The 14,860-nt window shown below is 34.3% G+C and overlaps 1 protein-coding gene across 8 annotated transcripts in view; it reads left to right on the forward strand.

Moving 5' to 3' along the window:
• Positions 1–14,860, forward strand: part of EML5 (EMAP like 5) — a 160,993-nt gene that overhangs the window by 79,810 nt on the left and 66,323 nt on the right. For all 8 annotated transcript variants that reach the window (XR_013827303.1, XR_013827304.1, XM_079914629.1 and 5 more), the window contains 7 exons: positions 1,681–1,848; positions 2,525–2,631; positions 3,148–3,266; positions 4,627–4,813; positions 7,727–7,832; positions 9,241–9,334; positions 10,323–10,423. Coding sequence is in view for 6 of the 8 variants with exons in the window: in XM_079914629.1 (XP_079770755.1) it covers positions 1,681–1,848; positions 2,525–2,631; positions 3,148–3,266; positions 4,627–4,813; positions 7,727–7,832; positions 9,241–9,334; positions 10,323–10,423 (882 nt within the window). In the remaining 2 variants the exon portion in view is untranslated. The remainder of the gene's footprint in view (positions 1–1,680; positions 1,849–2,524; positions 2,632–3,147; positions 3,267–4,626; positions 4,814–7,726; positions 7,833–9,240; positions 9,335–10,322; positions 10,424–14,860) is intronic.

The raw sequence follows: 14,860 nt of genomic DNA on the forward strand, positions 1-14,860 counted from the left end.
TATTGAATAATTATTAATAAAGTCACTTTGATTAGAAATAACTGGCTTCCCTTAGACTTATTCCATAGCTTTCTTGTTGAATTGCCTTGGTTCTTCCAGAGGAATTGATCTTTGAAAAGTCACAGAGAAAATCATTTGGAAGGCCTTACAGGATTATCTACACCTCTCTTGGAACTATCACCCAATATAGTCAATTAGAATAGGTGCTCAGATAACTCTTCTTCATTTGCTCTAAACATAACAAAATTAGTACACCTTAAAAACTTGGAATTTTATTTGCTGAAATTTCTGGTTTTACCTTGTAAGTCTCTCTGTTGCCTAAGAGTATGTACAGGGCCCCGTCAAAGGAAGTAATAGCCAGAGTCCTCTTGACAGGCAAATAATGCATTCTCTTATAAGAGGGATGGGACTAAATCTTACCTTATTGGACTTGTGGAGTGAATTGTGGCAAGTTACCCATCTAGAAAGTTACTGACTTCTGTTAAGCTACATAAAAAATTGATTCTTAAAAAAATAACATTACTGTCAGGTAGCAGTAAATTGTAATCTATATAGTTTGGGTCACATCTTTTATGCTTTGATTAGATGGCTATCCCTAAATTCATGGCCAAGGTGAAGGTTTTTCTCCAGTTTGTAATTGATGGATCTTTGCCATCCTGAAATACAAGCCTTCTGTAGCTTCAAATAAAACTTCTAAAACATTATCAAAATGAAACCAAACATTATTGTGTTTAGTGTACTCTACCAGGAACATATACATATTGCCAAATATCAAGTTTATCTAAGCAAGATATAGAAAATGTATTCTGAACTTAGAACCACAAAAATGGTTCCTATCATTGCACAGATTTTTTAAAAATTAGCCAGAAAGTTAAACAAATCCTTTACAGTTGGAGAAGTCTGGTATATAAAACCTTAACCAAATGCTGCTACTTAACATCACTAGTGATAGAACTGTGGTGCCCCTTAAAATGATGTATCCAAAAGGACACAACATTGCCTGTGCAAAAAACACATCTTAATCTAATCATGAAGAAACATCAGACAAACCCACATTGAAGGACATTATACCAAATATTTAGGTTTAAAAAAATGACTATAAAAGATAGTTGTTGGGACAACTGGATGTATTTTATTTTGGTTAGTATGGTATATTACATTGATTGATTTTTGTATATTGAACCAACCTTGCATTCCTGGCATAAATCCCATTTGGTTATGGTGTGTAGTCCTTTTTATATGTTGCTAATATTTTCTTGATGGCTTAAGCTTTAAAAGGATCTTCGCAGCTAAGGCTGAGAATAGTGGGGGAGGAGATTGGTCAATATCACTTAAGATCAAAGGTGTCAGGCCAAAACATTCAAATATCTGAATATAAAAACAATTGATCCCCTTGTAGCTGCAGGCTTTTCTCAAAGCAGTAAGATAATGCTTCACAGCTCTTGTGGTTCTTACCAAATTATATTGTGAATCAGTAGAGCAAAGATTTATGTCCCTTGATGTACACTCATTCATTTGTTCACTCAGTGAATTTTTGAATTAACATTTTTCCCCGTTCATCATAATTAAGGTAATAGAAATAGGATGCATTGGTTCAGGTATAGAAATTGTTGTTTATAGTGTTTTTGTGTGTGTGTATTGGCATTTGTTTATCAATTTAAAGGTATATTTTTGTTATAGGGGCCAAGTTTAAAAAATACATTGGCCATTCAGCTCATGTAACTAATGTCAGATGGTCACATGATTATCAGTGGGTTATTTCTATTGGTGGAGCAGATCACTCTGTCTTTCAGTGGAAATTTATTCCTGAAAGAAAACTAAAAGATGCTCTTCACATAGCACCCCAAGGTGAGTAGAACACACTGCCTAAACAATTTCTCTGTCAAATAACTCTTCAGTAACCCCCAAATAACAATTTTACTCTTGAAACATACACAAGCCTCGTATGTTAACAGTATAGATTATTATTATTAGTGGAAATTTTAAATAAAATATTAGGTCTATATGTTTAAACTCAGTTGTCACAGAGCATGGACTACAAAGTACTTTTGGTTACACTTTCATCTATCAAATGATGAGTAAAAAACATGCATTAGTAAAACAAACATTTAATATATTCTCTGGGAGATGGGTATCTAGGTTTCAGTATGGTTTTTTTGACAAAGAAAAATTATCTAATGTCAGTTCATCTGTTGCATTATGGTATTTTCTAGCTATTTTTCATGTTAATTATAGGTTATATTCACTTATATTTGCACAGACATTTAAATTTGATGTAGCGGTCATTGGGGAGCCAGTGAAGGGATTTAAAGGAACTATTGAGTTTGCAGTGAGTGGAGAGGAAGATAATCTGTAGTACAGTTTACTGACATCTGTGTCACTTGAATAGGTAATTTCATTTGCTTGTTTTATGGCTTGTCTCCATGTCAGTTGGCACAGTCAGCTCTTAATCATTAATTTTATTGTGCTGTTTTGAAAATGAATCTTCTTTAAACAGGTAATGTTTCATTTTTTTAAATTACAGAAAATCTGGCTGACTCTAATAGTGATGAATCAGATTCAGATCTGTCTGATGTTCCAGAACTGGACTCTGAAATTGAACAAGAGACACAGCTCACCTACCGTCGGCAGGTAATTTTTATTACCACGTGATTTTTTCCTGAAAAATTCTAGTTTCTTCTTTATCTTGCTCCCTGTTGTTTACTCATCTATTGTTATCTTTTGCAGTTTTTAATTTTCCAAGAAATGTATGGCTGTTTCCCCCTTTAAGAGTTAAAGTATACTTGTGTAAAATGTTATTTATATTAAGTGCTTGATATACTAACTGTGCCTGTATTGTATTGTATTATATATTATATGTGCTTTTTGTCGCAGTACACTTCCATTTATTTCCTTTAAAATACTCTCTTACGAAGTATAAAAATTTCATGGAAACTAAATGTGTATTTGTCAGTGTGATACTTAGAAAATGTAAATACGTTTGTCTTTCCAAGGAAGTAAATTTCATAAAGAATCTTCCTACTGAAGACAGTTGTTAAAACTTTAGCGATCATAGTAACCACAATGTCTGAAGTTATATTAGGAATATATAACACCTCTATAAATTTGTGTTCTAAGAATATTTCTACTTATGTACATTATTTAAAGGTTTACACGGAAGATCTACCTCAGCTTAAAGAACAATACAAAGAGAAACAAAAAAGTGGTACTTCTAAAAGAAGAGAGCGGGCTCCAGGAAATAGTATTCGATTACACTTTGTTCACGGGTACAAAACGACTACTTTTCATTTATGTGTTTGAATTTTGGTTCACATTTACTAGCTATGAGACTTTGAGCAAGACACTTAACCTCTCTGTGTTTCTGTTTTACCATCTGTAAAATGGAGATAACAGTATTTTTCTTGATAGGATTCTGGTGAGGAGTAAATAAGTCAATACTTTTGGTGACTTAGAATGTTTTCTGGCACTATATAAGTATTTATTAAATAAAAAATTAATTTGTCTTATGAAAATTTAGTGTTATATTTATAGAAATGGATCTCTTTAAACAAAATAAGTGAAATGTGAGAGATTATCATCTCCCCTAAATATGTCTAATTTATAATGATATTGTGGCTTGTTTTGGCCTAAGCATTTTGGCCTATATATTATAATTTCAATAAAATACAGTTTCTGGATTCTCTTAGAATATCTGGCAATACAGATCTCACATTTTATCCCAGGACAAACAGAGTCTCCAGTCCAACTCTTTCCTTCCCCTCACCTAGTAATCATTGTCTTACCTGGCTTATAATGTTTTCAAGAATTTGAAAAAAAAACAGATTTATTTAGTAAAAATATTTTTCTTCCAGTGTTAAAATAGACAGTACTTCTTTTTGTTTGTTTGTTTGGAAGCATTTTGTGTGTGTGTGTGTGTGTGTGTGTGTTTTAATTGGAGTATAGTTGATTTACAATGTTGTTTTAGTTTCAGGTGTATAGCAGAGTGACTCAGTTGTACATATACATATATCCACTCTTTTTTAGAGTCTTTTCCCATATAGGCCATTACAGAGTATTAAGTAGTGTTCCCTGTGCTGCTATTCAGTAGATCCTTATTAGTTATCTATTTTATCTATATTGATCATTTTTGAGGGGATTTGACTACTTGTTTTCTGGATGTGTATAATATTTTTAAATTGTTGTTAAAACTTATTTTTGTAATATATATTGATATATTTTATTCTCATGGTTGAACAGTGTGTATAAAAGGATACACTCTGAAAATCATCTTCCTACCTCTGCCCTCCCAGCCATCATTTCCCCCCCACCCAAAGGGAATCACTGTTACCTAGTTTCAGAAATATTTATGTATAATATAGTACAAACAAATACAAATATATATTCTTTTCTATACCCTTTCACTTGTAAAAAAGCAACTTTTTGCTTTATAATATACAAATTTAGTATTATGCTTGGATTTAGCTATTTGTAATCAGAGCAGTTCACAAAAGTTTATGGGATCTGAGATATTTGTATTTTTTAAAATTGTTCAGTATCTTGTAAAGCTGGAAATTGAATGTCCTCTGTATAGTCCATATTTATCAGTAAAAGGCCAAAATTAATGTTATATGATTTTTCTATATTTAGTTACAGAGGGTATGACTGTCGAAGTAATCTGTTCTATACTCAAATTGGTGAAATTGTGTACCATGTGGCAGCAGTGGGTGTCATTTATAATCGACAACAGAACACACAGCGCTTTTACCTGGGTCACGATGATGATATTCTCTGCCTGGCTATTCATCCTGTGAAAGACTATGTGGCAACAGGCCAGGTAGGTCCTTTGAAAGACTATGTGACAACAGCCCAGATAGGTTAGACCTTCGTTTGGGTTTAAAGTTAAGTTAGTCCATTTTTTTCCTTATCTTTTGTATTCTAGGAAATGAAGAATTCTTTAGAATGGGATTTTATTTTCATATTACAAATAAAACTTTTTTCTTATAGTTTTCCTTAGAGTTTTATTGTTTTACTTATTGTAATTTGAATTTGGAACTATGAGCTCTGGCTTGACACCTTTCTGTCAGGATAATATTAATTTTTTTAATTTATGAGTAAAAATTACAAAAACCGTAAAGACTAGAAATCTGGTTTTTTAATTATTTTAAATAATATAAGTTATCTAAGAAATGTTCTGTGACAAACAGGATGACTATGTTTTTATTTTACAATCATGATAGTAACATATTCGGGTTTACCAAAGTAGAAAACATGGAGAAAAGTCATAACTGATACCTCTCTATATGGATATTCTTAGAGAAGGAAGGGAAAGGGTGATATTTATAAATTCTCACTGTGTGTAAGCACTTTACTAGTTTCTTAATGTATATTTATTTTATTCTCACCTCATCTCTATGAGAGTAAAACCATTTCCCCCAGTTTATAAATGAAGAAGTTTAGGTTTAAAGAAATTAGATAATTTTCTCAAAGATCTGTCAGCTAATAAGTGGTAAAGCCTAAAGCCCTTAGTCTGTTTGGCTTTAAATACTGTGTAAGTATACCTTCTGGGATATATTGAGGGTGGGGTTAGGAAACTTGCATCATCCTATGTAGCTTCCCTGAAAGGAGAGAAAGCTCTTCCCTTTTTCTTTCTCCCATCTTCCCTCACTCTGTTTGTACCTCCCCTGACTCTTTCCTTTTCTCCTTCCTTTCCTTCCCTCCTTTTCTCCCTCCTTTCTTCTATTCATTCAGAAACATTCATAGAGCATGTGCTGTGTACCAGGAAAGACTCTGGGAATATAAATAAAACACCTTGCCATGGTAAAACATTCATACTCTGTGGGGGAAGACAAACACGCAAGAAAATTGTAATACAGTGTCATAAGTATAGATCAGGGCTTCTTACCTTGGCACTGTTGACATTTTGGGCCAGATAATTCTTTATTGTAAAGATAATTGCATTTTTGTGTATAATGCCATCCTGTGCATTGTAGGATGTTTAGCAGCATCTCTGGCCTCTACGGACTAGAGGCCAGTTAACACCACCCACCCCAGCTGTGACAACCAAAAATGTCTCCAGACAGCCTTTGGGAGGCAAGTCACCCCCTGCTGAGAACCACTAGGCTAGAGATATGTATAAAGCTCTCTTGAAATATTATAAAGGACTGATATATTGTGCCTAGTGGAATCAGGGAAACCCTCATAGAGAAGATGACATTTGAGCTGAGTAGTTTACCTGATAGAGGGGAGGTTGGGGAATGTATTTTAAGTGTGTCATATCACGTGTAACAGTGGGGGAAAAAATAAAAAAATAAAAATACAACTTCTTTAAATAACTGTGAGCAACGCAAAGTATTCAAATCTTAGAGTGCATGATGGACATTAGCGGAAGAACTAATTAAATGGGCTGGCAGAGGCCTCAGGGGCACCATTTACTTTCACCTTTAGTTTATATAAATGGTTCCTCTTAAAACACGATTATGTACCCATTGTGCTGTTGCAAGGAGTTTGGACATTATTCTGCTACTACTGGAATGAAGACTGTAAAAACTGGTCATTTACTACCATAATTCTGGAATTTTAGGGAGTTTGGGCCAAATTAAACTATAAGTCAGTATGCCCACAGGACATCCCTGGATACCCAATGACCTCTTCCTCTGCTAGACTTTTAGCCAGAACTCTAACAGAAAGACAGATTAGGGGAATTCGCTGGTGGTCCAGTGGTTGGGACACTGCACTTCCACTGCAGGGGACCCAGGTTTGATCCCTGGTCGGGGAACTAAGATCCCACAACCCATGAGGCACAGCCAAAGAAGAAAAACAGATTAACAAGAGAAAAACAAAAAGTTTATTAACAGGTGCAATTCATATCACCTGGGAGAAACCTAAACCAAAAGTAACTCAAAATGGTTTAGAACTCCAGCTTATATAGAAAACAGTAGATCTGTAGACAAATGACAGGACAGAGGAAAGCAGTTAATAACTTAGTGAAATATTGATCGATTGCAGTATTGTTTTTTGTTATGTCTTTATATAAAACCAATCTCAAAATTAACAGTAATTGGCAGCTATGTTAGTTATTTCAGGAGTTGCTTTCATAAGCAAAGTTATTATATCTCTTAATCTGTATAAAGAAAGTGATTACTTGAGTCTAAAGGAATAAAGAATTAAGTTGTGTTAACCTGCTTGGCGCTTTAACCCCTCTGTATCTTGTTTACACTATTATCCTAGCCTAGAATATACTTGCTTGCTTCTCTTTTTATCTAAGACCTACACTCTTTGAAGGCCCACGTCAAGTAGCATCTCTTCCATGAAGATTTTCTCTACAACCTTTTCATCCCCATTAAGCATGTATTACCAGATGTTCATATTTTAACGGAAAATATCTCATTTTCCCAATGAGTTTGCAAAATTTGTCTAATTGTCTTAGTGCTCATTGTACCTAGCATAGTAATGCTGCCAATAGTAGATGCTTGGTAAGCATTATCTTTATTGATGAAGTATAGGATAAGGTGTAGGAGCTACGTAGTTGTAGAACATTCCTTGAAACACTGAGCCTAGTCTCATTAGCTTTTCGACAAATGTAAGGGAAAAATGTTGATCACGTATACAGTCTGCTTTATACTTTTTATTTGATAAATATTTATAGCAAATATGACAAAGGTTGTTAAATCTCCTGTTTTCCTTTTATAGATATGAAAATAAACAATTTAATTGCATAAAATGACTTTTATAATTCTTTCTATTTTAGGTAGGTAGGGATCCCTCAGTTCACATATGGGACACAGAGACCATTAAACCATTGTCGATATTAAAGGGCTACCACCAATATGGTGTCTGTGCTGTTGATTTCTCAGGTAAGGCAGTTTTCTGTCTCAGTAAGAATGATCAAAATGCAGAGGCAATACATGGCATTTTAGTCTAAATTAGTGTTGCCTAAACTTGTCATTTAATAGTGACCTTCACAATTTTTTATCAAATGTGCATACTGTTGTCCTAACCAATCAAGGCTCTGAAAGTGTGGGTTTGCTAGCTGTTTTATAATAATAATTTAATGAAATGTAATTTTAATACCCATTGTTATAAAGATGTTTCTATTAAAATAAAAAATGTTTGTCTACATAACCTCTGAAACCGTCTCAGTTACCACTAGTGGTATGTATTTCCAACCTTGGGCAAACCCTGATCTCATTTAATGTTTTGCAGCCACAGAGTAAACTTTGAAAATGTTTAGGGTGAAAGCTAAGAAAGAGGTGAGAACTGAAATATTTGTTGTATAACATTTCTATGAAGTGACAATTCCAATCTGTCTTATCAAAATAATTTCAGATCATGTTAACTCTTTGCTACATATATAAAAGTTTAACAACTACAGATAGATCTACAGTGAAAGCTGGGGTATGGATTGGGAAGAGTGGGGAAATACCATTAATAGAGAATTTTATATTAAGAAACAGTAAATTTGTGCTTCCTGCTGCTCTGACTGAAGTGATAGTGAATTGCTATAGTTTATGGGGGGAATTGTATATACACATATTAAAATCTGCCAAAGGTGAAGAAACTGAATGGTAAAGGAGTCAGCAAGAAAAATACCACTGGTAGCAATAACATACTAGTTGAGGTTTGCAAAAAGTGTGGCAGAGTGGCAAATGTTTTATTATAGATTGCCTTTACAACCTATAAACATATGCACACCTGCCAGCATGACTGACTTAGCGCAATCTCTTGTCTAATAGTCATTACTTGTTGCTTGATGGTAGTAACAACTGAAATAATTGACCTTCACTACAAACAGTCATATTAAACAGCAATATGTATTTGTAACCTGTGTCTTTTGCATTTGATTCGCTTTTTGTAATCCCTATGACTTCTTATATCACAGTAGAGTTCCTATGGTGAAATTCATTGGCGTATATCACTTCTTCCTTCCTTCTTTCTTAGTTTTCCCTTTCCTTCTCATCTTTTAAATATCTTTTTTCTACTTTTCTTATCTTCCTCCTTTCCCCTGTCTTAAGCTGGTAGAAGATGAGGTAAGTGAAGTCAGAGGAAGAAGTCAGCAGATAGGTTTAGATGCATTGAGACACTATTCTTCCCCTTCCTTATAAATTCTGCTTTTTGTTTCATAGCTGTATGCATGCCTAACATTTAACAATATTTTATTTTATAAAAATTTAAATATAGTGCTGTGGTATCAGAATATGTACTGAGTGTTTTTTATCTTCTGAATGTTAATGATCAGTCTATCTCTGTGATTAATTTTCATAGCGGATGGGAAACGTTTGGCTTCAGTTGGAATAGATGATAGCCACACTATTGTGCTATGGGACTGGAAAAAAGGAGAGAAACTTTCGATAGCAAGGTAGGGAAAAAACTTGATATCACATTGGCAAAATACTGAAATTACCTTGGACTTAAAATTTTTTTTACTTATAACGGTTTTGAAATCAAGCAAACGTAACTTTTTAAATTGTTGCCGTCTTTATTACCATTGAATAAATAGTATAATTGTGGTAAAAAGACAAATGATTTCATGATTCATTGTAGGTTTATCCCTTGTGCACACACTTTTTAATGTAACTGTAATATGATATTCGAAGTAGTGATTATCAAAAATCTCCATTTATAGGTAGAGTGAATTCCACTGTAAGATAAGCTATTCTGTAGTCATTGAAAACATGATAAAATACTCATTTTATATATTTGAGTGAAAGGAGATACATACACACATGTATCACAAAGAAATTATAGATTATTTTTATTTTCTCTGTTATAGTTTTCATTTTCTAAATTTTCTACAGTGAGCATTATTATTTCTATAATACTAAAAAATATTAGCAATTGCTTTAAAGGAGGAAATAGTCAACAGTTTCAGAGACTATTTTTTTAACTTCCTATTCCCTAAAGTGACACATAAAAGCACTTTAAAATATAGATAAATGGTTTCTGCAGAGTATATAGACAGGACCCAAATAAAAGATAGTTTAAGAGGATTTTGTATTTGGAAAGACTATATTAAGCTGTAACAGAGTACCATAAAAAATTTTTTTTCTTTAACTCATTCATGCCACAAATGGCATTCTCTATGTACAGTACTATAGTTGGTGCTATCCAAAAGAAGTTCAGTTCTCACGGTTCCTATCTTTTAAGATTCTGTTGAGAGGAGTTAATAAATTAAAATAATAACAAAATAACAAATGTACAAATGCATGATTACGTAGCCTAAACCTAAGAGACAAGTGGGCCAAGCATTTAGTAATGGAGTAATCAAGATAGGGTTTGGATTAGGCAAAAGGTTATTACAGGAGAGATTTATCTTCAGAGTTAAAACATTTTGGTATTTATTTCAGAGGAAGTAAAGATAAGATTTTTGTTGTAAAGATGAACCCGTACGTGCCTGATAAATTAATTACTGCTGGAATTAAACACATGAAATTTTGGCGTAGAGCAGGTAAGGAAGTGCTTCTTTTTGCTCCTTTGAAATTTAAGAAACTATTACTTTTTTTTTTGACATCTTTATTGAAGTATAATTGCTTTACAATGGTGTGTTAATTTCTGCTATATAACAAAGTGAATCAGCTATACATATGCATATATCCCCATATCTCCTCCCTCTTGCGTCTTCCTCCCACCCTCCCTATCCCACCCCTCTAGGTGGTCACAAAGCACCAAGCTGATCTCCCTGTGCTATGCGACTGCTTCCCACTAGCTATCTATTTTACATTTGGTAGAAACTATTACTTTTAAAAGCGATTTGGTGTTAAGTACAATGTGGTATCCTAAATTGGATCCTGGAACAGAAGTTTCATTAGTTGAAAAATAGATGAAATCTGAATGAAGTTTGGAGTTCAGTTAATAGTAATATATCAAATATGTCTATTTTTTAGTTTTGACAAGTAGTCTGTAGTATTGTAGGATGTTAATGTTATGGGAAACTGGGTGGGCGAGCAGTATATGAGAACACTCTGTGTTATCTTTGCATCTTTTATGAAAATCTAAAATTCTCAAAAGTGAAAAGTTTATTTTTTTAAAAGAATGATTCACAGTTGTCTTGATACATTTTAAACAAAGTTAAGATTTATTTTATCATTATTGGCTGCATTGATATAGCATTCATATTTGCAAAAGAATTTAACTTATGAGATTAATCAAGTGATGTCCAGACTTCGTTCTTCTGTTGAAGACATGTGTTTTAGTCTAAACTAAAAATGAGAAATTGTGTCAAAATTCTTTATGTGCTATAAAATGATATAGAAATGGAATGTTATATTACTTTAGTCATTTAGTAAATTAGTGACTGTAGAAGTTCATATTTTAAAATTAAAAAGTCTCTTTTCCAAATCGAATAGCATACTTATAAATTCCAGCAATTTGACAAAGTCTTAGTACACTTAAACCTTTCAGATAAAATACATAGCTATAGAGAGAAGTGAGACATAGGTTAGAAAAGAATAGGCTTAGTGAAGATATTTCCCAAGTTGAATTAACTTTCAAATTGTAAACTACATAGGACATGAGTCGATTTTCAGACTTGTTTTAATACTTTATCACAGACTCATCAGATCATAGTGTATATACATTTACAAAGTAAAAAGAAGTATCTTCACATTTGTCATTTTCATTCCCATTCATTTAAACGAAACTTTTGAGTATCTTAGTCACTTGGACTTGCAAATACCCAGCAAGTAATGCTATTATTGAGGTTTTGGAAAGAAAAACAACTATAAGTTTGTCTGAAATAAGAGACTTAAAGAAAGTAAATAGCCTTAAAGTGAAAAGATTTGCAATTGAATAACTTTTTTCTTTAACTTTGATTTGACATAAAGTAGACCTGAAACTGAACCATAAAAGGATAAATGTTAAGACTTTAGTGCATTTCAGCATTCCTCACTTTGAGGTTCTGATCCAGAGTTCAGTAGCCAACTGGGAAATAAGTAACCACTTTATTAATCTGAATAAATGCCATCTGTCTGCCCTCTAAATGCATAGCTTTATGTAAACTAAGTTAAAGATGACTTAGGACTAAGGCTAAAAGGGAGCTTCTTACCTCCTATCCCAGATATAGCCTTTGAGAATTGCAAGTTATGAATTATTAATCTCTAAGGAATTTGAACTCTATTCCATGGCTGGTATGACCTTGTACAACACAAACATGTTATGCTGTGTGTATCAGAAAACTCAATAATGATTATCTAAACCAGAGGTGAAAAACTCTGTAAATGGCCAAATAGTAAATATTTTAGACTTTCCAGACACAGAAACAAAATCAAGAATATTATATAGATACTTAGAGAACAAGAGAGAGAACTCCTGCCTTGCCGTACCCAGTTTGCACCCAGTTGCCGTTAACTGGAGACATTCCCTCCAAGATCAGCCTGCTGCAGTGAACAGGACTTGCAGGTTGGACTCGGGGGAGACCATAGTCAGCTTCACTCTGCCCTAGCGACACACTGATTCTAGTGTGTCTTCTCCTCCTGGAGAACCCTACCTTCTCAACTTCGGCAGATGGCCAGAGGCAAGGCAACTCCTGGACTGTGATTTCACTGCTGGGTGCCCAGAAGTTTCCACAGCAAAGTCCTCAACTTGTGGATGGTGACCAGCTCGGGCCCTAGGCAGCTGCTAGTTGGCAGCCAAAAGTCAGGGAGGCAGGCTCTGGGAGCAGAGAAGAAAACCGACGTAGCCACTGCAGCTGTGCTCCAGTGGGCACTGAACAAAAACAGGTGATGGCAGGATTTGGCCTACAGCCCATAGTTTGCTGACCCTGCTCTGGATGGATAATCTATGCTCTAGTGAAACCCAGTCCCCTCCACTTGTGCACTAGATCCCATTTCTCAGCTATTCAAGGGCATCATTCCAACTCTTCTTCCCTTTCTCTCTTGCATTATCAGTTTTCCCTCTCTACCAACTCTTTCCTTTCAGTATATAAATGTGGTGTTATTTCTCCATCTTAAGTAAGTAAAACCAAACAAAACTACTCTTTGAGCTCTACCTTCCATTTGCTAATCAATTTCTCTTCTTACCTATGTACTAAAACACATCCACACAGTTGTTTACACTTTAAATTTGTGAGTTATCTTCTCCTTCTTTGGAGAGAAGTCTAACCTGTTTTTTCCCCTTCACCACTTGACTTAACTGCCCTTCCAAGTGCACTAACAACTCTGGCTGCTATGTTAAGAAAAGACAATCTTCTGAATATATTTGGAATATGAGTACTTTTCATCATCTTCTATGTTATCACCAGACCCATGCCACCCTTAGCATTTGCCCAGATGCTTGAAATAGCCTTCTAACTCTTTTCGTCCTTGCCACTATTCAAATTACCCTCAACCCAGAAATCAGAATGAACCCGGTAATAAATAATATGCCAAGTCTTGTCATTCCACCACCCAAATGTTTTTCATCTCATAAAGAGTAAAAGTTAAATCCTTACAATGGTCTGTAATGCTGCCTTTGACCTCTCTGACCCCATCTCCCATTACTGCCTCCCTTACTTTCTTTGCTACTCCATACTGGCCTCCCTAGTTGTTCCTTGAAGATTCTTGTCACGTTCCTGCTTTGGGGCCTTTGCGTTTGCTGATTCCTCTGTCTTGAATGCTCTTTTTGCATGGCTTGCTCTTGCTACCTCCTTCAGGTCTTCATGAAGATACCACCTTCTCAATGAGGCCTTTCTTAACCACCCTTCTTAAAATGGACCCCTCTCATTTCTTATCTCCCTTTTATGCTTACATTTTCTCTATAACACCCGTCATCATCTAACATCCCGCACATTTTACTTATTTGTCATATTTATTGACTGTCTCTCACCAGGAAGCTCCATGAAAGCAGGGAATTTTGTTGTCTTGTCTGTTTTGTTCATAGCTCTGCCCCCATTGCCTTAAATAGTGTCTGGTATCTATATATATTTCTTGAATAAATGAATGAGTGAATGAGTTCATTTGGAAAAATGGGCAAAAGATATCAAGAGATAATGAATGACCAATAAAAATAGGAAAAGATGATAAAGCTTATGAATAATTGGAGAAATGCAAATTAAAACCACAATAAAACTCAGTTGATATTTCACATCCCCAGTCTGATAATACCAAGTGTTCTGAAAGGTAGGAAACAACAGGAACTCCTTTCACTATTAATGGGAGTATATGTTGGTGTATCGACTTTGGAGGACGATTTGGTCATAGAGATGATACCTCTCATCTACATGCTGTTCCTTTTGCAAATACGCTATGACCATTCCTAGGCATTCCTAGAGAATCTCTTGCACTTTTATAGAAGAGGCCCTTGCAGCAGTGTTTAAAGCAGCATTGTTTTCAATAGCAAAATCTTGGAAGCAATTTTATTAAGTCCCCATTAATAGGAAAATGTTGTATTTATATAATGGAATGCTATATAGTCAGGAAAATGAGTTTTCTAGGGGTACAAATCAACATGTATAAAACTCCACGACAAATTGTTGGTGAAAAAAGCAGGTTGCAAAAGAATACATACAGGATATGTATTTATAGACAATTTTAAACATGAAAAATAATGACGTGTTACCTAAGAATTCAAAAATGAGTAGTAAAATATGTATAAGGGAATGTGTGAGAATAATCAAGATCACATTCAGAATAGTAGCGGGTGAAGAAGGGAGATGGGATTGGCATACGTTTTGATTGTTTAGTAATTTTATGTAAATTGATAATGGATATAGAAGAGCTTATTGTATTTTTTTTACTTTTTGTATTAAATATGTCATAATATAATGTTTAAAAAATTAATCAAAAGACTGATTTAAACTGACTTAATACATATTTTTGTTTATCCAAAAAGCTATGACCTGAAAGCAACCATGGGTATGCCTACCGCAGCCAAGCAAGGTGTTGCCCAAGTCACTGATTGAGAGACCTTT

Source organism: Stenella coeruleoalba (genome assembly GCF_951394435.1).
Source record: "Stenella coeruleoalba genome assembly, chromosome: 2".
NCBI lineage: Eukaryota > Metazoa > Chordata > Mammalia > Artiodactyla > Delphinidae > Stenella > Stenella coeruleoalba.